Source organism: Oncorhynchus mykiss, chromosome 5 (assembly GCF_013265735.2).
Source record: "Oncorhynchus mykiss isolate Arlee chromosome 5, USDA_OmykA_1.1, whole genome shotgun sequence".
Classification (NCBI taxonomy): domain Eukaryota; kingdom Metazoa; phylum Chordata; class Actinopteri; order Salmoniformes; family Salmonidae; genus Oncorhynchus; species Oncorhynchus mykiss.
The window spans coordinates 12,289,713-12,315,877 of NC_048569.1; the positions used below are offsets into that span (position 1 = coordinate 12,289,713).

The 26,165-nt window shown below is 41.8% G+C and overlaps 1 protein-coding gene and 1 long non-coding RNA gene across 4 annotated transcripts; both read right to left on the minus strand.

The window, feature by feature from the left end:
• Positions 1–5,176: 5,176 nt before the first annotated feature.
• Positions 5,177–8,103, minus strand: LOC110523214. The gene is made up of 2 exons (XR_002473414.2): positions 5,966–8,103; positions 5,177–5,828 (listed from the first exon to the last, which is right to left on the minus strand). It is a non-coding gene; the product is annotated as an uncharacterized LOC110523214 (long non-coding RNA).
• Positions 8,104–13,115: 5,012 nt separating this feature from the next.
• On the minus strand, positions 13,116–23,770 carry LOC110523209 (zinc finger protein 271). 3 transcript variants are annotated; one of them, XM_036976795.1, is made up of 5 exons: positions 23,031–23,770; positions 22,426–22,602; positions 22,245–22,392; positions 21,856–21,951; positions 13,116–15,200 (listed from the first exon to the last, which is right to left on the minus strand). In XM_036976795.1, the coding sequence occupies exons 1-5, from the start codon at positions 23,199–23,201 to the stop codon at positions 13,438–13,440; spliced, it is 2,355 nt and encodes a 784-aa protein (XP_036832690.1). In that variant the 5' UTR covers positions 23,202–23,770; the 3' UTR covers positions 13,116–13,437. The 3 variants fall into 3 exon arrangements, with proteins under 3 accessions (XP_036832690.1, XP_036832689.1, XP_036832691.1); XM_036976794.1 differs by having other exon boundaries at positions 22,245–22,602; XM_036976796.1 differs by lacking the exon at positions 21,856–21,951 and having other exon boundaries at positions 22,245–22,602.
• Positions 23,771–26,165: the final 2,395 nt, after the last annotated feature.

The window sequence follows — 26,165 nt, forward strand, 5'->3', positions numbered from 1 at the left end:
AAAAATATATGAATGAGCGATGGCCGAACGGCATAGGCAAGATGCAGTAGATGGTATAGAGTACAGTATATACATATGAGATGAGTAATATAGGGAATGTAAACATTATATAAAGTGGCATTGTTGAAAGTGGCTAGTGATACATTTATTAAATACATTTTTCATTATTAAAATGGCTAGAGATGAGTCATTATGTTGGCAGCAGCCACTCAATGTTAGTGATGGCTGTTTAACAGTCTGATGGCCTTGAGATAGAAGCTGTTTTTCAGTCTCTCGGCCCCTGCTTTGATGCACCTGTAGTGACCTCGTCTTCTGGATGATAGCGGGTGAACAGGCAGTGGCTTGGGTGGTTGTTGTCCTTGATTATCTTTTTGGCCTTCCTGTGATATCGGGTGGTGTAGGTGTCCTGGAGGGCAGGTAGTTTGCCCCCGGTGATGCGTTGTGCAGACCTCACTACCCTCTGGAGAACCTTACGGTTGTGGGCGGAGCAGTTGCCGTACCAGGCGGTGATACAGCCCGACAGGATGCTCTCGATTGTGCATCTGTAAAAGTTTGTGAGTGTTTTTGGTGACAAGCGGAATTTCTTCAGCCTCCTGAGGTTGAAGAGGCGCTGCTGCGTCTTCTTCACCACGCTGTCTGTGTGGGTGGACCATTTCAGTTTGTCCGTGATGTTTAAGTCGGGGAACTTAAAACTTTCCACCTTCTCCACTACTGTCCCGTCGATGTGGATAGGGGGCTGCTCCCTCAGCTGTTTCCTGAAGTCCACGATCATCTCCTTTCAATCAGACACTCATAATGCACCTGTTTATATATCCTAGATAGGTGCCCCACTAGCACCATCTCTGGGTTGGCATTATGCCCATTATCTTAACGACACACAAGTGTGTAATGGAAATGTGTTCCTTGCATATCCCAAATCCCAATGAGACACCTGCAGGGAGTGGGGTCACGGCCAGGGTCACCATTGCCCAGTGCCCCTGGAGCAATTGTGGTTGTGGCTTGCTCAAAACACCCCCAAAGCATAATGTTTCCACCTCCATGTTTGACGGTGGGGAAGGTGTTCTTTGGGTCATAGGCAGCATTCCTCCTCCTCTAAAGACGTCGAGTTGAGTTGATGCCAAAGAGCTACATTTTGGTCTCATCTGACCACAACACTTTCACCCAGTTTTCCTCTGAATCATTCAGATGTTCATTGGCAAACTTCAGACGGGCATGTATATGTGCTTTCTTGAGCAGGGGGACCTCGTGGGCGCTGCAGGATTTCAGTCCTTCACAGCGTAGTGTGTTACCAATTGTTTTCTTGGTGACTATGGTCCCAGCTGCCTTGAGATCATTGACAAGATCCTCCCGTGTAGTTCTGGGCTGATTTCTCACCGTTCTCATGATCATTGCAACTCCACGAGGTGAGATCTTGCATGGAGCCCCAGGCCGAGGGAGATTGACAGGTCTTTTGTGTTTCTTCCATTTGCGAATAATCGCACCAACTGTTGTCACCTTGTTACCAAGCTGCTTGGCGATGGTCTTGTAGCCCATTCCAGCCATGTGTAGGTCTACAATCTTGTCCCTGACATCCTTGGAGAGCTCTTTGGTCTTGGCCATGGTGGAGAGTTTGGAATCTGATTGATTGATTGCTTCTGTGGACAGGTGTCTTTTATACAGGTAACAAACTGAGATTAGGAGCACTCCCTTTAAGAGTGTGCTCCTAATCTCAGCTCGTTACCTGTATAAAATACACCTGGGAGCCAGAAATCTTTCTGATTGAGAGGGGGTCAAATACTTATTTCCCTCATTAAAATGCAAATCAATTTATAACATTTTTGACATGCGTTTTTCTGGATTTTTTGTTGTTATTCTGTCTCTCACTGTTCAAATAAACCTCCATTTAAATTATAGACTGATCATTTATTTTTCAGTGGGCAAACGTACAAAATCATCAGGGGATCAAATACTTTCCCCCCTCACTGTATATAGAGGATGGCACATTGTAGTACTGCTTCTTTCTTTCTAGCTTTGAAGCTTCTTGGGTATGACGCTACAAGTTTGGCACACCTGTATCGGGTTAAAATTTGGGGAGTTTCTCCCATTCTTCTCTGCAGATCCTCTCAAGCTCTGTCAGATTGGATGGGGAGCATTGCTGCACAGCTATTTTCAGGTCTCTCCAGAGATGTTCAATCGGGTTCAAGTCCGGGCTCTGGCTGGGCCACTCAAGGACATTCAGAGGTTTGTCCCAAAGCCACTCATGTGTAGTCTTGGTTGTGTGCTTAGGGTTGTTGTCCTGTTGGAAAGTGAACCTTCGCCCCAGTCTGAGATCTGGAGCAGGTTTTCATTGAGTATCTCACTGTACTTTGCTCCATTCATCTTTCCCTCAATCCCGACTAATCTCCCAGTCCCTGCAGCTGAAAAACTTCTCCACAGCATGATGCTGCCACCACCATGCTTGGCATTCAGGCCAAAGAGTTCAATCTTGGTTTCACCAGAAAGTCTTTAGGTGCCTTTTGGTAAACTCCAAGTGGGCTGTTATGTGCCTTTTACTGAGGAGCGGCTTCCATATGGCCACTCTATCATAAAGGCCTGATGGGTGGAGTGCTGCAGAGATGGTTGTCCTACAGGAAGGTTCTCCCATCTCCACAGAGGAACTCTGGAGCTCTGTCAGAGTGACCATCAGGTTCTTGATCACCTCCCTGAACCAGGCCCTTCTCCCCTAATTGCTCAGTTTGGCCGAGCGGCCAGGAATAGGAAGAGTCTTGGTGGTTCCAAACTTATTCAATTTAAGAATGATGGAGGCCACTGTGTCTTGGGGACCTTCAATGCTGAAGAAATGTTTTGGTACCTTTCCCCAGATCTGTGCCTCGACACAATCCTGTCTCTGAGCTCTACGGACAATTCTTTCGACCTCATGGCTTGGTTTTTTGTCATGTCCAATCAATTGAATTTACCACAGGTGGACTACAATCAAGTTGTAGAAACGTCAAGGATTATCAATGGAAACAGGATGCAGCTGAGCTCAATTTCGAGCCTCATTGCAAAGGGTATTTCTAAATAGCTGTTTTCACTTAGTCATTATGGGTATTGGGTGTAGATTGATGAGGGAAAACATTTAATACATTTTAGAATAACCTTGTAACGTAACAAAATGTGGAAAAAATGAAGGGGTCTGAATACTTTCCAAAGGCACAGTACATGCAGACACAGCAGCATTCAAAGACCGGAGTTTGATACTCCTGCTATTGGATATGACTGAAAAAGAATGTCTCTCAGACATTCATACCCGAACCGCATCTTTATTTGCCAAGGTAGGAAACATGATCAGTGAATATATTCAATGTACTGGCTACAATGTGAGGATCTCATGCTTGGTAATAACTACATGTATATACAACTTGCACCCTTGGCACAAGTTATATTCTACTCAATCCATTGGCTTCATTGATGCCATTCAGACTGTTTTGAAGTCGATACAACCGGCTATGATAGCTGAGGTTCATAGCTAGATTCGGAACTAATATTTACACCAAACATTTTAGGGTCCCTACACAGATCGGCTACATAGGCCGCTACACTTCCATACGCATACAGTTATTTTAATCCTCCACTACACAATAAGGAAGAAAATAGTTAGTTAACTATGTTACTTCCGCTGCATTGCATGGCGAGTATCAGCAAAGCAAGCTTACAAAATTGTATGCAATTTCAGTAAATGCTTCAGCTAGCTAGATTATTTACATCCACTGTTTAACAAGACAACCCGATTTGGTGGTTTTCTCAGGAGTCCCGAAAACATTAAACAACACAAATTACAATTTCATAACCTACTCAATGCCCATCAAGCTAGCTACATTAGCTAATATTAGCTAGTCAGCTAGCTTGCTAAATAGCGATTTTCGTAACTTAACTTTATGACCAAAAATATAAATAATATGTCAAATTCATATGTGTAAACATACTGAATTGTAATTAGATGCATTTTACCGCCATATCATACTGTGCTATGATTGGTTAAGACCACCCAAATGGTTAGGTCATGGTCAGTTTGATCCTAGTTGGCGATACTTGAACATGCCACTTATAGCTAGCTAATGAAGAGCTACGTTGAGAAATATCCTGTAGTACTGCCTTTTATTATTTTGTGCAAAGTGTGCAAAACAAGACATAATTGTTTGTCTCTACGATAACTAACATATTTCTCTCGACTGTAAATGTTTTGAACGATTCCTTATTTAAGTGACAATGCCCTCAAGGCCGGTGTTTGGAGGATATATTGGTACGGTTTCGTTTCGGGCCAGCAAACCATGCCAATATATCCTCCAAACACCGGTTTTGAGGGCATTGTCACTTTTATACAACGGGTTACCAACATATTCAAATAATGACTGATATATTTTCATATTTTTTTAAATTTGGATTAATTTATTCATTCTATTTCATCCTTCCACAAGATGTAGTCCCGACACAAATCTAGGGTTGCAGGAGACGCGACTATTGTTCCATTGCCATACTGGCTGGCAACCTTGTTATCCCTTGCTTACTAGCCATGCCAACTACGGCTAATTTAGTCATCAAAATAACAGACAGAATAACAGCAAAGTAGCTGCATTTGCATAAACTTTTCTAGTGACATTTATGGGTGATTATGCAACTTCGAAACTTTCAGATATTAAAACTTATTCAAACACCATTTTACCAGTATTGTACTCTTCTTTGATTTGTCTAGAAACAATATCTGATAATGACTGCGATCGTACTATTCAGGAATGTATATTTTTGTCTTTTTTCCCAGACAGCCATAGACAAATGTAATTTCCATCACGTCATTAAACATCCATTTTAGTTGAAAATTAAATATCGAACAGTTGATTTATAACGGATGTCTTATACATTTGTACATGAACTTGTACTGAATATTATTTAAAGAGATTCTTAAGGTTTTCCTAATATGAATAATTCAACACGATGCGTGAATGTATAAACTTGCCTTGGTGACAGCTGAAAACATTTATTTATCATGAAAAATAAGATATTTCCAGCCAACCTTTTTGTGAGATTATGATAACAACCATATGATTTCCATATCTAAAACAAATAAATGTATGCAATTATGCATAATATATTAATTTACCTCAAAATATGGGGCGTGGTGGAAATGACATCTATGTAAAAAATTTTTTTAAAAAAAATGTATGTATGAAAACAATATTTTATTGCAAACATTTTGAACAAAACACCGGAACAACATGAGAACAATGTGTTACAGATGCTACAAATAGAAATTCTAGCACATATATAGAGGGAAGAGTTCATTGAGAGCTACACATTTTATTTAATGTATGATTTTATGCCCTGCTTTGTATGTACTGTATAGTGAGTTTCCAATTGTATCTAAGGCTTAGAAAGAGAGCTAAGTTCCTCCCAGACCAAGGCATCCAGCTCCATGTACCTTTTGGTCACTGGATGGGGCTCAGGGACAAGTCCAAGGACATGCTGTGGTCTGTACCATATGATGTCGTCTCTCATTGACCAAAAAAAACAGTTGGGCCAATGCGACTCATGGTTTTCACAAAAGCACCACTCTCTGCGTGAACGTCTTGCACGATACCAGGGTAAACGTCCTGATCATTCTCAACTACATACCACTTTCCATTCAATGCTTCACTTAGATCTTCAATGGGCTGGTAGGTGCTTTGAGATTAGTTGAATTTTCTATCTTGGTCTGCCTCAGTTTTTTCAACCAGAGTCACAGTCTGTGGGCTGAAATAGCTGCAGTGATGTGGAAAGGAACAGAAGCAACTGAGTAGCCGCCAAGTTATCTCCCCTGGACTGTCGGTGACGATCTGGAAACACAGGAAATTCTAAAAGTTATGCACATTTGGAATATGTAATCATAACATAGTCTAGTGATACAAAGTGTAGTGATAATGTTTGTATTAATTAATGTGAAATTCGACATAAAATAACCCACAATTATTACCTGGTGTATCTTCATTGTCCCACTGATTGTCTCCAGGTGATCCGGTAGGAGGGCCTCGATGCTCTCTAGCTCCTCCTCTGAGATATATAAGAGCTTGATAGCTGACTGGTATTTTGACAGTTCCTCAAATAGTTTTTGCATTTGGGAGGTCCTTGCCTTGTGCCACTATTTCATCCGCTCTTCGTTTCACAGCTGCTCCTACCCCATCAGCTGGGCCTTTTCCATGTCCGGCTTCTAGGACATTCCACGTAACTCTCTAGAGGCCCATTTCAAAGGGAAGGGTGGAGAGATAGTACAAATTATTTTTAGACCTATATTGGGTTGTAGGCCCATCACTCACAAAGTGTACAGCAGTAGCCGATGGGCAGAGCTCAAGAAAGTAGGCCAGTGTTTTTGAGAGATGGGCCCAGATAGCAGAGGGGTCATGCCGCATAGAAGAACTCAGTGAGCAAAGTGAAACTGTGTCATTTGTGGTATATCCAACACAGGTGTGGAGGGTCACCTGCTTCTGAGAATCACCAAAGTGAACTGCCTGGATTTCACTGGTGTATTTACACAGGTAGTTCTCTGCAAAGTCAATATGCACAATGATTTCCTCTTTCCCCAGATTATCTTTTAATTCTCTCAGTTTGGAGTATTGGTGTCGAATGTCATACACGTGTTTCCCCAACTTCCTTTCAATCCTTTGGAGAGGTCCTCCAATAGAATCTGCAGTGTGCCACATATATTTTATTTTACTGTCAAATGTACAGTGAATTTCTCCATGTTTCATGTTTCTCCATGTTGTTTTTCTTCTCTCTCTCTTCAGCTTTGTTTTTCCACTCAAACCACCATGTCTGCTCACCAGCATCACAGTCAGATGTTTTAAGCTCTTTTGCTTGGCAAAGGGAGAACTGTGTACATGCACTCTTTTTATCAGGTTCCCACAGCACAAAGACTCAATAACTTTCTCAACGTTGCTGCAGCTGATCGCTTTGTGATGCTGTAGTTTGTCCGCCATGAACTGGAGGTTGGCTTGTGTTTTGCAGAGACGTGTCCCTATCCTGGACTGTTGGCTTGACAACCCAAAAAGGACGTATTTTGCAGAAATCAGAGTAGGACATTTTAATTTTCTTAAACTTCTTCTTAGCGCTTCTGCTTTTTCTTCTTGTTCCTCGTTAGTGTGTCCTTTTTCCCTGTTGTTGCTCTGCTGTTGTCATTACGTTCATAGAATCTAATGATTTTCTCTTCTGTGGCTGTGCTAATTCTGTTACACTGATTTTTCCTGGAGTATTGAAGACTTGATGGCCTGTTTTCATTTGCCCTCATTGCTTTTGCTGAAAATCAAAATTCTCTGTTTGCAGTTTTGACAAGGCCATACTTTCTCAGGATGTTGCCTCTGAGCATTTTTGATGCCACTTGTTTGTCCTTGGCATTGCACATTTTTTTTATTACTTTTGTTTTAACTCTGCAATTATGGCATTTTGAAACAATAAGAAGATCTTCGGTGTTCCCTTCATTTGCTGTTTTGGCTTTGTCTTTGTTGGAATCTTGTCTCTTCATTTTGTTCATCAGTCAATCATACCTTTTTTGTATTTCTCAGCTTTCCGTAAAGCATTATCAAGTTTGACATATTGTCATACTAAGATCTCTGTATGCTTTTGAGCGACCTCTTCCAACCCTTTTCCTGTCAGCAAGTATTTTACTTCTCATTCCTGTTGCAGACGATGAGGAAGGGGTATCAGGATGTGCATCAGGGGCAGGTAAGTTAGGGGCAGGTATGATGGCTGCAAGTCATCTGGTGACTGAGGTGTTGTGTTGCCTGATAGGTAGGTCTCCATTGCAAGTGTTCTCTTTAAAGTCTGTCTTCTATTCCGTTGGTTACATTTCCATTACCATCTCTTGTTTCTTTGTTTTCGCTTTGTAAGCTCAGAGATAGATTTCACTTCTCCCTTCTCTTTTTTATTCCAGTATCTCTCCCTGTCTTTTTGCAGATGTTCCTGGTATCATATAGGATCATTTTTCAAATTTTGTTTCTATACAGTGGAAAGAACAAGATTTGATACACTGCCGATTTTGCAGGTTTTCCCTCTTACAAAGTCTGTAATTTTTTTTATCATAGGTACACTTCAACTGTGAGAGATGGAATCTAAAACAAAAATCCAGAAAATCACATTGTATGTTTTTAATTATTATTATTTTTTTAAATTGTTTTATTTAATTTTTAAATTTTACCCCTTTTTCTCCCCAATTTCGTGGTATCCAATTGTTGTAGTAGCTACTATCTTGTCTCATCGCTACAACTCCCTCACGGGCTCGGGAGAGACGAAGGTTGAAAGTCATGCGTCCTCCGATACACAACCCAACCAAGCCGCACTGCTTCTTAACACAGCGCACATCCAACCCGGAAGCCAGCCGCACCAATGCACCGGCCACCTTGGTTAGCATTCACTGCGCCCAGCCCGCCACAGGAGTCGCTGGTGCGCGATGAGACAAGGACACCCCTACCGACCAAGCCCTCCCTAACCCGGGCGACGCTAGGCCAATTGTGCGTCGCCCCACGGACCTCCCGGTCGCGGCCGGTTACGACAGAGCCTGGGCGCGAACCCGGGACTCTGATGGCACAGCTGGCGCTGCAGTACAGCGCCCTTAACCACTGCGCCACCCGGGAGGCCTCATTGTATGATTTTTAAGTAATTCATTTGCATTTTATTGTAGGTTGGCTCGTTCCAATGCGACATTCATTTAACTTTTGTGCAGGTGAAAGTCCGTTCTGCAGCGGTGGGCTGAAGTAGATTAGACTTTTCAGGAAATCCTCCTTTCCACCGTGTGCCTTTTCCCATCAGACCTTTGACAATTGTGACTGAACTCTCCGCTAAGCCATTGGGTTGGGGCTGGGGGGTGTCGTGTTGGAATCCCCAGTCATTAGCAAACGATCCATTGCGGGCCATTGTCCGAGTACAGTTCAGATGCAACCCCATGTCTTACGAAGACTGATTTCAGGTAGGTGATTACAGCTTTGCTGGAGGTAGTTGGCAGTGTTGTTACTTCAGGGTAGTTTGAGTAATAGTTGGTCCAAATAATGTGACTTTTGCCATTGCAGTCAAAAAGGTCAACTCCAATTTTGTAGTAGGGTCGTTTGGGCACTGGATGAGACATTAGCGGCTCTGCTTGCTACTTTGGCCTGTACAGTTGTGGCCAAAAGTTTTGAGAATGTTCACAAAGTCTGCTACCTCAGTTTGTATGATGGCAATATGCATTTACTCTAGAATGTTATGAAGAGTGATCAGATGAAGTCCCTCTTTGCCATGCAAATGAACTGAATCCCCAAAAACATTTCCACTGCATTTCAGCCCTGCCACAAAAGGACCAGCGGACATCATGTCAGTGGCTTTCTCGTTAACACAGGTGTGAGTGTTGACGAGGACAAGGCTGGAGATCACTCTGTCATGCTGACTGAGTTTGAATAACAGACTGGAAGCTTCAAAAGGAGGGTGGTGTTTGGAATCATTGTTCTTCCTCTGTCAACCATGTTTACCTGGAAGGAGAAACGTGCCGTCATCATTGCTTTGCACAAAAAGGGCTTCACAGGCAAGGATATTGCTGCCAGTAAGATTGCATCTAAATCAAACATTTATTGGATCGTCAAGAACTTCAAGGAGAACGGTTCAATTGTTGTGAAGAAGGATTCAGGGTGCCCAAGAAAGTCCAGCAAGCACCAGGACTGTCTGCTAAAGTTGATTTAGCTGTGGGATCGGGGCACCACCAGTACAGAGCTTGCTCAGGAATGGCAGCAGGCAGGTGTGAGTGCATCTGCACGCACAGTGAGGCGAAGACTTTTGGAGGATGGCCTGGTGTGAAGAAGGGCAGCAAAAGAAGCCACTTCTCTCCAGGAAAAACATCAGGGACAGACTGACATTCTGCAAAAGGTACAGGGTTTGGACTGCTGAGAACTGGGGTAAAGTAATTTTCTCTGAAGAATCCCCTTTCCGATTGTTTGGGGCATCCGGAAAAAAGCTTGTCCGGAGAAGACAAGGTGAGTGTTACCATCAGTCCTGTGTCATGCCAACAGTAAAGCATCCTAAGACAATTCATGTGTGGGGTTGCTTCTCAGCCAAGGGAGTGGGCTCACTCACAATTTTGCCTAAGAACACAGCCATGAATAAAGAATGGTACCAACACATCCTCCAAGAGCAACTTCTCCTAACCATCCAGGTTGGTGACGAACAATGCCTTTCCCAGCATGATGGAGCACCTTGCCATAAGGCAAAAGTGATAACTAAGTGGCTCGGGGAACAAAACATTGATATTTTGGTCCATGGCCAGGAAACTCCCCAGATCTTAATCCCATTGAGAACTTGTGGTCAATCCTCAAGAGGCGGGTGGACAAACAAAACCCCACAAATTCTGACAAACTCCAAGCATTGATAATGCAAGAATGGGCTGCCATCAGTCAGGATGTGGCCCAGAAGTTAATTGACAGCATGCCAGGGCAGATTTCAGAGGTCTTGAAAAAGAAGGGTTAACACTGCAAATATTGACTCTTTGCATCAACTTCACCTTATTGTCATTAAAAGCCTTTGACACAAGTAACATAGTAACATCTGACAAAAATATCTAAAGAAACTGAAGCAGCAAACTTTGTGGAAATTAATATTTGTGTCATTCTCAAAACTTTTGGCCACGACTGTAGGTAAACACAGTTCACATAAAGCAGTGGTCTGACCGATTTTCTTGGTTCATTATTGACCAGTACTTTACTTCTCCTGCTCGTCATTTGTATTATTCCTCACTCAAGTGGGCCAACTTTCTTTTTTATTTTGCATTTCTTTGCGTAGTGTCATGGGAATGACAATCTTGTTGCCTTTGAACACTATGTCATTCACAATGGTGAGCTTCGCTCTGCACATCCAGTAATCCTGTATTCTTCTTGGACAGTTGTTTTTCTGTGCGGGCCATCCTATCAGTATTGTTTCTTTCAACTCTGTCATTGTTTGGTCAGCTGAGGTCTCTCGTTTGATCTGCTCCATTTTCTCAGAAGACACAGGAAATGGTGCTACGATCATGTTGATGTAGGCCTGAATCTCAGTGTTTCTATGTGTCGGAGCCCTCTTTTTTGTCGACTGCTGGAGAAAGAGTGTCAGTGGCAAACATGAACTTTCCAGGGGTGGAAATCATCTTCACATCATACTTTTGCAGTCTGATCAACATTCTCTGGATTCTCATTGGACAATCATTCAGTGGCTTAGACATGATTGACACCAATGGTTTGTGGTCTGTTTCTACTTCGAAGGCTTAGCTGTGTTTTTCTGTGAATAGGTGCTGACCTAACATAATCGTTTGTGGTGCTTTCGCTGTAAAGCCTATTTGAAATCGGACACTGTGGTGGGATTAACAACAAGATTAGCTTTAAAATGGTATAAAATACTTGTATGTTTGAGGAATTGTAATTATGAGATTTCTGTTGTTTTGAATTTGGCGCCCTGCACTTTCACTGGCTGTTGTCATATCGATCCCGTTAAAGGGATTTCAGCCCTAAGAAGGTATTGGCAAAGATACTTCAGCTAGCGTTATCCTTATGTAGCCATATAAAATATTTTTCTTTGTTTAACAATTTTTTGGTTACTACATGATTCCATGTGTTATTTCATAGTTTTGATGTATTCACCATTATTCTACAATGTAGAAAATAGTCATAATAAAGAAAAACCCTGGAATGAGTAGGTGTCCAAACTTTTGACAGGTACTGTAAATAATTATAAATGTATAATTGTAAATGTAATAATTATAAAAGTAGAACTGATGCAAGGTTTTTGTTGAGAAGGATTGTAAAAAAATTTAAAAAAAATCCCAAGCTGATTCCAAATTCCCAATTTAAATTAACCAAGCACCAAAAGACAGTGAGTGACGCCACTGTACATCAGTGTGTAAAAAAAATAAAGGGCTTCAGGTGCATTAATGCCAAGAGATCTATCTATATAGTGAACAAAAATAAACACAACATGAAACAATATCGCATTTTACTGTGTTACAGTTCATAAGGAAATCAGTCAATTGAGATAAATTAATTAGGCCCTAATCTATGGCTTTCACATGACTGGGCAGGGGTGCAGCTAGGGGTGGGCACTGGGGAGCCAGGCCCAGACAATCAGAATAAGTTTTCCCTACAAAAAGGGCTTTATTACAGCCTGAAACACTCAGTTTCATCAGCTGTCCAGGTCCCCCAGGTGAAGAAGCTGGATGTGGAGGTCCTGGGCTGGCATGGTTACACGTGGTCTGTGGTTGTGAGGCCGGTTGGATGTACTGACAAATTCTCCAAAACAAAGTTGGAAGCAGCTTATGGTAGAGATATTAACATTAAATTCTCTGGCAACAGCTTTGGTGGACATTCCTGCAGTCAGCACGCCAATTGCACGCTCCTTCAAAACTTGTGAAAACTGTAGCATTGTACTGTGTGACAAAATTGCACATTTTATAGTGGCCTTTTGTTGTCTCCAACACAAGGTGCACCTATGTAATGAGCATGCTGTTTAATCAGCTTATTGACATGCCTCAGCTGTCAAGTGGATGGCAAAGGAGAAATGTTATCTAAAAGGGATGTAAAAAAATTCAGGCCAAAATTTCAGAGAAATAAGTACACTTTACATGTTGCGTTTTTTTTAATAATAATAAATAAAAAAAATGGTATCCCTTTTTCTCAATTTACCAATTTCGTGGTATCCAATTATTTGGTAGCTACTATCTTGTCTCAGCACTACAACTCCCGTACGGGCTCGGGAGAGACGAAGGTTGAAAGTCATGCGTCCTCTGATACACAACCCAACCGCATTGCTTCTTAACAAAGCGCCATCCAACCCGGAAGCCAGCCGCACCAATGTGTCGGAGGAAACACTATGCACCTGGCAACCTTGGTTAGCGCGCACTGCACCCGGCCCGCCACAGGAGTCGCTGGTGCGTGAGGAGACAAGGATTTCCCTACCGGCTAACCCCTCCCTAACCCGGGCGACGCTAGACCAATTGTGCGTCGCCCCACAGACCTCCGCGTCGCGGTCGGTTACGACAGAGCCTGGGCCCGAACCCAGAGTCTCTGGTGGCAATAAAAAGTATGTACAGCTCAAACAGAAATCCTATGGATTATCTTGGGAAAGGAGACAAAATGACAGAAAAAATGTGAATGACTCACATGAATTAAGTGTTTAATGATTTACACAATAAAATGAAAAATAGGAAAAATCTTAAACAATTCAGTACACTGTCAGAAATAAACAGTCATGTCTTTGAGGAATTTGGCCTCATGAACATTGACCCTAAGACTTACAGCAATATCTCCAAGCATTACAGCAGGCACTCATCTCATTTCCTAAAGCACACATTAATTTCCTATGAGGCTTTCCAGAAACCCATCCCAGATCGTTTAACCCTACAGATACATCCCCATTGTTCCTGATGTCTGAAAGCAGGAAGTTGCCCCACTGTGAATGATAGAGATTATATCACTGAGTCGACATCACAGCAGCATTATGGCAAGCACTGCTGTCTTCACCTCCTTTCGTATTTCTGAAAGAGCGGTCTGAAGATTTACGAGACCGATCACGTGTTGCTGCCACACCATTACAGCTATGGTTTTTGTAGTGTCTTATGTCAGAAAAGCCCTTTCCACATCTCTTGCAATAATAAGGCCTAACTCCAGTGTGGACTTGCATGTGGGCTTTGACGTTGTTGGCTTGGCTGAAACCTCTCCCGCAGACGTCACATTTGAATGGCTTCTCTCCCGTGTGGACTCGCTCATGCCTTTTCAGATTGGTGTTGACTGAGAAAGTCTTGTCACAATAACTGCATTTGAAGGGCTTTTCACCTGTATGGGTTCGCTCATGTCCTTCTAGAGCTTGCTTAAGAACAAATGTCTTTTCACAGAATTTACAAGCGTAGGGCTTCACTCCACTGTGAAGTCTCATGTGATAGTCCAAAGTATTTTTATAGGCAAAGTTCTTTCCGCAAATGGAACAAGAGTATTGCTTTTGTCCCGTGTGACTTCGTTGATGGTTTTTCAGAGTTAGCATGGAACTGAAGCCATTCAAACATATGTCACAACTGAATGGCTTTGTTGAGGTTCCCGCTCTCCTGGCGGTTCTCTCTCTCGTTCTTTCTCTTCTCTGTCGTTCCCTCTGCTTCTCTCCTTCAGCTGTGTGCCATTTTAGATGGTGTCGTCTCATTTGAAAATTGTACATAAAAGTCTTCCCACATAGGTCACACATAAATGGTTTGGTTGCCCCATGACGGTGCATGTGAGCTTTTAGGTCAGTGGACTGAAGGTAGCTTTTCCCACACACTTCACATTTGTACGGTCTCTCCCCCGTGTGAAGAACTTGGTGTCTCTGAAGGTTTGCTTTATGGCCGAAAGCTGCTCCACAGGTCTCACATTTAAATGCCTTCTCCCCTGTATGAACAACCATGTGGTTTTTGAGGCTGCTGCTTGTCATAAAACCCTTACCACACTCTGAACATGAATGCGGACGTACACCTGTATGTGTTCGCATATGAATATTTAGGCCACCATGCTGTCTGTAACTCTTCCCACATACAGCACAGGTGTATGGTTTTTCACCGGTGTGGATTCTCTCGTGCTCGATAAGCAGTTTCCTTGATGTGAAACCCTTGTCACAAGTCAGGCACTTGAACGGTCTCTCCACTGCATGAACAAGCTGATGTCGTTTCAGATCTTTCTTGGTAGACAAAACATTTCCACAAACTTTGCAACTGAACGTTTTTTCTCTGTGACGCAACATGTGATGTTCAAGCTGCTTGGACATTCTGAATGTTTTGCCACACTGACCACAAGTGAATGGCCTCTCTTCTGTGTGAATTAGCATCTGATGTACCAGTGTGTGAATTAGCTTGTGAGCTTCCAGTGACCCCTTCCTGCTGAAAGTCTTTTCACAAACATCACACTTGAAGGGTCTTGTGTGAGTTAGCTTGTGTTGTACCAGTAGGTTCTTCCGGCTGAAGGTCTTCTCACAAACATCACACTTGAAGCATTTGGTTTCTTTGGATCGCATCCTTTTAGTAGTATTGCTGTTTTTCTGGCTTTCATGGCCGTCTCTCTCGTTGCTCCCTGGCAGAGCAGCTCTCATATGCTCAACGTTGGAGTCAGTGTCTCTTGGGGAGGGGTCTGTATTCAGTCCATCTGTGTCTCCCAGAGAGGAGTCATTCTCCAATGAAGACATCTCTGTGGGTTTGCTGCAAACCTTTGCAGGACCTAAAGACAAAAGGATTATGAGTATATATACACATTTATACACACACAAAAACTATAAATTAAGCACGTTTTACAAATGAGGATTACACAAACTAATTTCATTAATTAAAAATAAGTAGCCTTGTCCGAGCTAGAAAGGCCCATATAACCGGAGCCTATAGATCTTCTGTTTATGTAGCATGAGGCATCTTGATTATGTACAAATAAAGCAGCTGGACAGGACGCCAGTCTGAATCTTTTTTTTTATTTTTTACATTAGCTATAAAATAAACATTACGTTTACAAGCCTGTGAATTGTTTTCAAACAACTGGTCCATATTCAGTAGTGCACACTGTAGCAAAACGCTTTGCAAAGGAAAGTGAAAACAAACATTCAGGTAGTCCCTTCCCCATAGGCAGCACGTCCAATAGGTTAGCTAAGCTTCCCCCTAAGTCAATTTAATTACATTTGCCCATAATATGTAAATTACTCCTGTCTACAGAAATAAATCAAATTATTCAAAATACTAAACCACAGAGCATGATATAGCCACAGAGGATCATTAGGGTCTCCCAAAATATAATTGTGGATGGTTTTAAAATCGCATAGCCTAAAGTTGGGAAGCGCGCAATTTCAGCAGCTTGGCAAATTCTCAGAATGTGTGCAAAGAAAAAGTAAAGCATTGTTCAGAATGTTATTTTAATCTTAAATTTATGACTACCCAATTAGATGTCTTCATGGGTACAAAAAGTTGGACCCCTTCCGAAATGGACCTGGGGCTTTCCCACCCAGACCCGAAATACACTACCATTCAAAAGTTTGGGGTCACTTAAAAATGCACTTTTTGTCCATTAAAATAACATCAACTTGATCAGAAATACAGTGTAGATATTAAATGTTGTAAATGACTATTGTAGCTGGAAACAGCTGATTTTTAATGGAATATCTACATAGGCGTACAGAGGTCAATTATCAGCAACCATCACTCCTGTGTTCCAATGACACGTTGTGTTAGCTAATCCAAGTTTATCATTTTAAAAAGGCTAATTGATCATTAGAAAATCCTTTTGCAATTATGTTAGCACAGCTGAAAACTGCTGTTCTGATTAAAGAAGCAATAACACTTGCCTTCTTTAGACTAGTTGTGTATCTGGAGCATCAGCATTTGTGGGTTCAATTACAGGCTCAAAATGGCCAGAAACAAAGACCTCTCTTCTGAAACTTGTCAGTCTATTCTTGTTCTGAGAAATTAAGGCTATTCCATGCGAGAAATTGCCAAGAAACTGAAGATCTCGTACAACGCTGTGTACTACTCCCTTCACAGAACAGCGCAAACTGGCCCTAACCAGAATAGAAAGAGTGGGAGGCCCCGGTGCACAACTGAGCAAGAAGACAAGTACATTAGTGTCTTTTGTCTGTTTCTCAAACTACTCAAAAGTCCTCAACTGGCAGCTTCATTAAATAGTACCCGCAAAACACCAGTCTCAGCATTCACAGTGAAGAGGCGACTCCGGGATGCTGGCCTTCTAGGCAGAGTTCCTCTATTCAGTGTCTGTGTTCTTTTGCCCATCTTAATCTTAAATTTTTATTGGCCAGTCTGAGATATGGCTCTGCCTTGAAGACCAGCATCCCAAAGTCACCTCTTCACTGTTAACGTTGAGACTGGTGTTTTGCGAGTACTATTTAATGAACCAACCAATGAGCTGGGCTTTACGGGAGTATCCGGAAACCATGTTTCGGTCGCAAAATGTAGCTACTAACCTTGTACGACAGCATGCCTTTCCATTTTGGACAAAAATTATAAGGATATTCAGAGTTATGAAGTCATGAAAACTGGAGAGTGATGGTTATAACTATGACCATTATCTTGCATTTCAAAGATGGTGGTAGAAAAAGGCTGGTTGTTTTTTTCTTTGTATTTTCTTCTACCCGATCTGTTGTGTTATATGGTAACTATAATCAATTCACATTTCCACAAACTTCAAAGTGTTTCCTTTCAAATGGTACCAAGAATATGCATATCCTTGCTTTAGGGCCTCAGCTACAGGCAGTTAGAGTTGGGTATGTCATTTAGGCAAAAATGTGAAAAAAAGGGGGGCTATCCATAAGATGGGATAAACACATTTGTTTGCTTTTCTCAAAATTAAAAAAAAAAAATCTAAGTGACCCCAAACTTTTGAACGGTAACGTACAGAAAACATTTTAATATAGAGAGACCTGTTCCATATAGACAGGTAGGATGCAAACCCAGTCCGATTAGAGTGAAGGTAGCAGAATAATAAAATAAAAAAAGCTACTTTATTAACCAGGGCTGCGCCACAGTAGGGAGAGAGGTGCCTCTCTAGCAAGCAGGGGAGGGGCCTTACTGTGACCAAGTGATGCAGGGAGCGAGAGACAGCAACCAACCAAGCTGACTCGTGCTATAGATGGGTTAGCTGACAACGTCACGCAAAACTATGGTTTAATAGGGCAGAAGTCTGAGTTGTGTATTCTGGATGGCCAGATAGCTACCAACGATGACAAGAAACTGCCATGTGAGGAATCGTGACTCGTTTCAGTTTTTATGATCGTCAACATCATGATCTGTATCTAAGTGACTAGTTTGATGTTCTTGTTTTCATCAATTGAGTCCACTTTGATAGACAAAAAAAAAATCTATTTCATCCATAGACACGGTTTCCAAGACCATTGATTCAGAATCTTTTGTTTCAGCTTGACCATTATCTTACATTCGTCTAGATTCAGGTAACAGGTTGCTGTAACACCCCCCATTGACTTCGACAACGTCTATAGTTTAAAAACAGTACAGAAGCAAACGTGTGGATATGAACATTATCTTCAAAACATGTTTAAATCCTGTTTTGTTAAGAGTTGACAGTGGTTAAAAACCATAAAAACTTCCAGCAAAATTACTCAACGACACCGACAGATTTTTCACATATAGTTGGCTTGGGGATTGGAAACAGCAACCTTCCACTTACAGGCCCAACACTCTTAACTGCTAGGCTACCTGCCGCCCTAGTGTCTTCCTTTCTTGGTATAATATACCATCATGTCCTCAGTTATTGTAACATTTGAATTTTCTGGGACTGATTCTGAAAATTGCTGCTTTACCTGAGAGAATACGTTTCATTCAATTGCCATGAAGCAATATATCCTCTATTGATTCAATTTTGATAGACATCATGGTTTCAAAAGTTTATTAATTTAGAATGTTGCATGCGTTTCACTTCAACATTTACTGATGACTTGACACTCCCATCCTCTATATCTGAGCTACACTATACATACAAAAGTATGTGGACAACACTTAGAATTAGTGGATTCGGCTATTTCAGCTTCACCTGTTGCTGACCGGTGTATAAAACAGAGCACACATCCATGAAGTCTCCATGCCTCACCCAATGTAATGTGGTACGGATCAGTTTATTTTTTATTCCTTATAACTGGAACTTCCACCAGGAGCTAGCCAGCTAACTAGCTGCTAGTCTTTGTTAGCCACGGCTAGCGGTCCTCATCTTTCCCCCCCCCCCGGAATCAGCCAGCCTTAGCTTGGACAATCACCTGCCAGTCTACACAGCGCGATAGCAACCCAGAGCATATTGGACGGCCTCTCTCCACCATATCACCGGATTCCTGCCGCTCTGGATCATTACAGCTAGCTAGCTAACGCCTCTATCCCGAAGCAAGCACCAGCTAGCCTTGATCTAGGCTCATTTACCAGCTAATTCTAGGGCTACAATACCTACTTTGCCAGTTGGCCTGGATCCGATCCTTTATTGTCAACACGGAGCCCCGCCGATCCATCACGACTGGACTGCCGACGTGATTTCCCGATGTGGTCTCAACAGGCTATTCTGTTACGATATCGCAGCAGAACTATCTACTAGCCCCGGCCCGCTAGCCTTTTCTGAACGCTGTGTCCTCTGCTTGCCCAGCGTAGTAGTGACTACCGAACAGCACCCTGACTCAACTATTGCTACTCGTTTGACCCTATGATCACTCGGCTACACAGCTGATGCACCATGGACTGTTTCAATAACACGATACCTCATTTTGTTTACCTGTCGGCCCCAGCCTCAAACTCAGGTCCTATATGTACCTAACTGACCCGCTCTGCCCATTCATTGCCATTTACCCGTTGTTGTCTCAGCTCTCCTGATCAACACCTGTGATTGCTTTATGACCCTCTCTAATGTCAATATGCCTTGTCTACTGCTGCCGTGGCTAGTTTTTATTGTTTTATTTCACTGTAGAGCCCTCAGTCCCGCTCAAAATGTCTTATTCTTTCGGCCCAACCCACACATATGCGGAGACCTCACCTACGTTAATTGATGCATGACGATGAGAGGTTTTGTCTCTGGAGGCAACGCTTGAATCTATTCTACTACACCTAGAAATCTGCTACTTTTATTCTCTGTCCCCAACGCACTAGACGACCAGATCTTATAGCCTTTAGCCATACCCTTATCCTACTCCTCCTCTGTTGATGTAGAGGTTAACCCAGGCCCTGTAGCCCCCAGTTCCACTCCTATTCCCCAGGCGCTATCATTTGCTGACTTCTGTAACTGTAAAAGCCTTGGTTTCATGCATGCTAACATCAGAAGCCTCCTCCATAAGTAGTTTTTTCCCCCCACTGCTTTAGCACACTCCGTCAACCCTGATGTCCTATCCGTGTCTGAATCCCGGCTTAGGAAGGCCACCAAAAATTCTGAAATTTCCATCCCCAACTACAACATTTTCCACCAAGCTAGAACTGCCAAAGAGGGTGGAGTTGCAATCTACTGCAGAGACAGCCTGCAGAGTTCTGTCATCCCATCCAGGTCTGTGCCCAAACAGTTTGACCTTCTACTTTTAAAAATCCACCTTTCCAGAAATAAGTCTCTCACTGTTGCCGCTTGTTACAGACCCCCCTCAGCCCCCAGCTGTGCCCTGGACACCATATGTGAATTAATTGCCCCCCATTTATCTTCAGAGTTTGTACTGTTAGGTGACCTAAACTGGGATATGCTTAACACCCCGGCCGTCCTACAATCTAAGCTAGATGCCCTCAATCTCACCCAAATTATCATGGAACCTACCAGGTACAACCCCAAATCCGTAAACACAGGCACCCTCATAGATATCATCCTGACCAACCTGCCCTCCAAATACACCTCCGCTGTCTTCAACCAGGATTTCAGCGATCACTGCCTCATTGCCTGCGTCCGTAACAGGTCCGCGGTCAAACGACCACCCCTCATCACGGTCAAACGCTCCCTAAAACACTTAATTGAGCAGGCATTTCTAATCGAACTGGCCCGGGTATCCTGGAAGGATATTGACCTCATTCCGTCAGTAGGTTATTCTTTAAAATTGCTTTCCTCACCATCTTAAATAAGCATGCCCCGTTCAAAAAATGTAGAACCAGGAACAGATATAGCCCTTGATTCACTCCAGACCTGATTGCCCTTGACCAGCACAAAAACATCCTGTGGCGTACTGCATTAGCATCGAATAGCCACCGCGATATGCAACTTTTCATGGAATTTAGGAACCAATATACACAGGCAGTTAGGAAAGCAAAGGCTAGCTTTCTTAAAACAGAAATTTGCATCCTGTTGCACAAACTCCAAAAAGTTCTAGGACACTAAAGTTAATGGAGAATAAGAGCACCTCCTCCCAACTGCCCACTGCACTGAGGCTAGGAAACACTATCACCACCGATAAATCCACGATAATTGAGAATTTCAATAAGCATTTTTCTACGACTGGCCATGCTTTCCACCTGGCAACCCCTACTCCGGTCAACAGCCCTGCACCCCCCACAGCAACTTGCCCAAGCCTCGCCCATTTCCCCTTCACCCAAATCCAGATAGCTGATGTTCTGGAAGCACTGCAAAATGTGCACCCCCCAAAAAAAAATCAGCTGGGCTAGACAATCTGGACCCTCTCTTTCTAAAATTATCCGCCGCAATTGTTGCAACCCCTATTACTAGCCTGTTCAACCTCTCTTTCGTATCGTCTGAGATCGGAAAGCTGCCGTGGTCATCACCCTCTTCAAAGGGGGAGACACTCTAGACCCAAACTGTTACAGACCTATATCTATCCTACCCTGCCTTCGAAAGCTAAGTTAACAAACAGATCACCAACCATTTTGAATCCCACCGTACCGCTATGCAATCTGGTTTCCGAGCTGGTCATGGGTGCACCTCACGCTCAAGGTCCTAAACGATATCATAACTGCCATTGATAAAAGACAATACTGTGCAGCCGTATTCATCAACCTGGCCAAGGCTTTCGACTCTGTCAATCACCACATTCTTATCGGCAGACTCAACAGCCTTGGTTTCTCAAATGACTGCCTCGCCTGGTTCACCAACTACTTCTCTGATAGAGTTCAAATGTGTGTCAAATCGGAAGGCCTGCTGTCCGGACCTCTAGCAGTCTCTATGGGGGTGCCACAGGGTTCAATTCTCGAGCCGACTTCTCTCTGTATACATCAATGATGTGGCTCTTGCTGCTGGTGATTCTCTGATCCACATCTACACAGACGACACCATTCACTCACTGGTGGTGACACCTCTCACTGGCTGCCTATGCCCCGTTTTGGCCCATTTGCTTCTGTTTGGTTCCTAGTGATTAAGACCTTGGTTTGCTAACAATTATTCAAAATAACACAATTTGAAGGATTACCTGCACAGACTGACATCGCATTAGTGACAGTGTTTGCTTGACTGACATTCCCTGGCAATGTTGAAGCCGCTGTCATTCCAGAGAACATTGAGAGACCTAAAACATAACAAGCATAATTACCTTTAACACACATTCACCTTTCACTTCCCACAAAATTGTGTGATTTACACCAATAACAAGCTTTAGCTAAAGCCTAGGCAGGTAGCCTAGTGGTTAGAGCGTTGGGCCAGTAACCGAAAGGTTGCTAGATCAAATCCCTGAGCTGCCAACGTAAAAAAGATATGTTGTTCTGCACCTGAGTAAGGCAGTTAACCCACTGTCATTGTAAATAAGAAGTTGTTAAATTGAAAAAATAATGACTATTGGCTAGCTAGGTCTATAACACTCACCAACTGGTGGAATTGCAAAAATCATTCCATTGAGCAGAATATGCGTGGGTCCTTTTGGTTCTGCTTGTGCCTGCATTTTAGCCAGTGATGCTCTATAATTTTCAGCCTTCTCAGTCAATGCCTTCATATCTTCATTCATCTGCTCCACCTTGGTTTTCATATCTTCATCCATCTGCTTCACCTTGGTTTTCATATCTTCATCCATCTGCTTCACCTTGGTTTTCATATCTTCATCCATCTGCTCCACCTTGGTCTTCAGTTTATCGTTCTCATTTTGTAAACTTGAGGAGACCACTAGGAATAGTTGGCAAATTTTACGAATAGCCTCCCCTGTCACCAGATTCATAATTGTGCACAGCTGTGAAGAGAAATTGAGAAGAAAAAAATGTTACCTAAATAGTTAGTTAACGTTAACTTAGTTGTCTATGCAGTCAGCTACTTTTATTTTTTAAACGTTTTTTTTATTTTTTTATTTTTTTTAATCACACACTTAGCTAACCGCTAGCAGTTAGCTAACTAGCGAACTAGCTAACAACTACCGTAGATAAGGAAATTGCAGGAAGCTGGCTAATTTAGCCATAGTTACACCAAATATTCGCATAGTGGTTACACAACATTGGATAAACTACTAGACAACGAATCTTTAACTAGTTAGATAACGTTACGCGTTAACAGTACTATACGTTGCCACAGATAGAACAATGAGGCAGATATTTTTCCGGATGTATAACTAATTGGGTTTCTTTAAAAACATATTTGACGCAGTTAGCTCAACTCTGTACTCACGTCTCTCTCCGGATTGCAAACGTAAGAGTTTGGCACGGTGGTCAAAAATTTGCCCATTTCTGTCATTGTCGTCTCGACGACAACGGCCATAATAGATGTTGTTTCTAACTGAAACATATTGTAAGCTGTAGCCATTTTGCCCTCAGACTCACTCACATAACAGCTAGCCATCTGTCACTTAGCATCGGCAGTTCCTTCCTGTACGCCTAATTTTCAAAATAAAAGTACTCCTTCCAGACTTTTACTTTACATTATTTTCTGGATTAAAAAAAAAATCAGAAAATTATACTTTGAACTTGCTTAAACATACATTTATTGAAAATGCAAACAATTAATTATAGAAATAGATTAGCAAAGATAGAACGAAGTTCATTTTAAATCAAGTTGTTGACTGTACTATTACATTTTTAAAACTATATTGGTGATGCTTTTCATTATAACCCCCTATGAAAAACAACAACAATAACACAATACCAACACTGTTTCTGGAAGTTTTAATGGTTTTTAACTGATGTCAACTCTAAACCGTCAAGGTGCATACTGGACCCTATTCCAACTACACTACTGAAAGAGCTGCTTCCAGTGTTTGGCCCTCCTATGTTGAACATAATAAACGTCTCGCTATTCACCAGATGTGTACCAAACTCACTAAAAGTGGCAGTAATAAAGCCTCAATTGAAAAACCTAAAACTTGACCCTGAAAATGTAAAAAACTATTGGCCTATATCAAATCACACATTCCTCTCCAAAAAAAAAAAAATGAAAAAGCTGTTGCGCAGCAACTCACTGCCTTCCTGAAGACAAATAACATATACGAAACGCTTCAGTCTGGTTTTAAACCCCATCAAAGCACCTTCACGAGACTGCACTCGTGAGGTGTTAAATTACATTTTAATTGCGTCAGACCAAGGCTCTGCATCTTTTCTCGTGCTCCTAGACCTTAGTGCTGCTTTTGACACCATGTTTTACACCAAGGTAAAGTTGGTTTTATATTCACACATTCGAACATTCAAAAGACATTCGCCAAAATCCATTTACAAATGTAAAAATCAGTAACTAATTAATTGATTGTCACAGAAACATGAAAATATATATGGTTAATTCTATAACTGTCGAGCATACTTTTAAAACCTTTGTTTTGAATACAAATTCCAGTTTGGATTTGATAGAAATACATAAAATATTTCAAATGCAATTTAAAGTTGTATAAATCAATAACTAATTCACCGTTTGTCACAGAAACATTAAACTAGATATGATTTATTCTATAAATGTTTAGCATGCTTTAACAACCTTTGTTTTGAATAAAAAAAACAAGTTTTGATTTGATGGAAATACATAAACTCTTTAAAATGCAATTTAAAGCTGTATAAATCAATAACGAATTCACAGTTTGTCACAGAACCATCAAACTAGATATGATTTATTCGATTTATTCTATATTCTTACAACCTTTGTTTTGAATACAAATTCCACTTTTGGCGAATGTTTGTTGAATGTCCAAATGTCTGAATATAAAACCAACTTTACCTCGGTATCGAACACCACATTCTTTTGGAGAGATTGGAAACCCTAATTGGTCTACACGGACAAGTTCTTGCCTGGTGTAGATCTTATCTGTCGGAAAGATATCAGTTCGTCTCTGTGGATGGTTTGTCCTCTGACAAATCAATTGTACGTTTCGATGTTCCTCAAGGTTTTAGAACCACTATTGTTTTTACTATATATTCTACCTCTTTGGTGATGTCATTTGGAAACGTAATGTTAACTTTCACTGCTAAAGCAAATCGAATTTGATTGGTCACATACACATGGTTTGCAGATGTTGCCCACCCTGGAAGCCTGTGTTTCAACTCGGACAAAACAGAGATTCTCGTTCTAGGTCCCAAGAAACAAAGTGATCTCCTGTTGGATCTGACAATTAATCTTGATGGTTGTACAGTCGTCTCAAATAAAACTGTGAAGGACCTTGGCGTTAACTCTGGACCCTGATCTCTCTTTTTGACGAACATATTAAGAATATTTCAAGGACAGCTTTCTTCTATCTTCGTAACATTGCAAAAATCCCAAACCTATTGTCCAGAAATGATGCATAAAAGCTCATCCATGCGTTTGTCCCTTCTAGATTAGACAACTGCAATGCTCTACCTTTCGGCTGCCCGGATAAAGCACAAAATAAACTTCAGTTAGTGCTAAACATGCCTGCTAGAATCTTGAGTAGAACCCAAACATTTGATCATATTACTCCAGTGCTAGCCTCTCTACACTGGCTTCCTGTTAATTCTAGGGTTGATTTCAAGGCTTTACTGCTAACCTACAAAGCATTACATTGGCTTGCTCATTCTGTCAATAACAAACATAGCTCAGACAGAGGATGGGAGTGTCAAGTCATCAGAAAATGTTGAAATGAAAGAAATGCAACATTCTAAATCAATTCACTTTGAAACCATGATGTCTATCAACATTGAATCAATAGAGGATATATTGCTTCATGGCAATTGAATGAAACATATTCTCTCTGATAAAGCAACAATTTTCAGAATCAGTCCCAGATAATTCAAATGTTACAAGAACTGAGGACATGATGGTCTAAATTCTACCATCATAAAAAAGGAAGACACTAGGGCGGCAGGTAGCCTAGCGGTTAAGAGTGTTGGGCCTGTAAGTGAAAGGTTGCTGTTTCCAATCCCCCAGCCAACCATGTGAAAAATCTGTCGATGTGCCCTTGAGCAAGGCACGTTACCCTAATTCCTCTGGATAAGAGTGTCTGATAAATGACTCAAATTTTAAAAAACGAGACTGCACTAGGAATTGAATCCTTACTCAAAAACCATTAATGCAGTGTTGCAAATAACAGGAGATCCAATGCACCCTTCCTTAAGATAAAATGTTATTGCTACCAGAAATCATTTGAAATGGAAGGACTGTAACCAAAAACATGTATAGACATCATTCTCTTACAAAGGAAAAATAGTACACCAAGGGAACAGATTAAAGACTACCCACTGAGCACAGATGTCAGTTCAATGTCTAGTTTTGATTTACATTTGGTTGAGTTGTCCACTAACTGTGAATTCAACGTGAAATCAACAACGAATGTCACCATGTCATTGGATTTAGGTTAAAAGTTGGGTG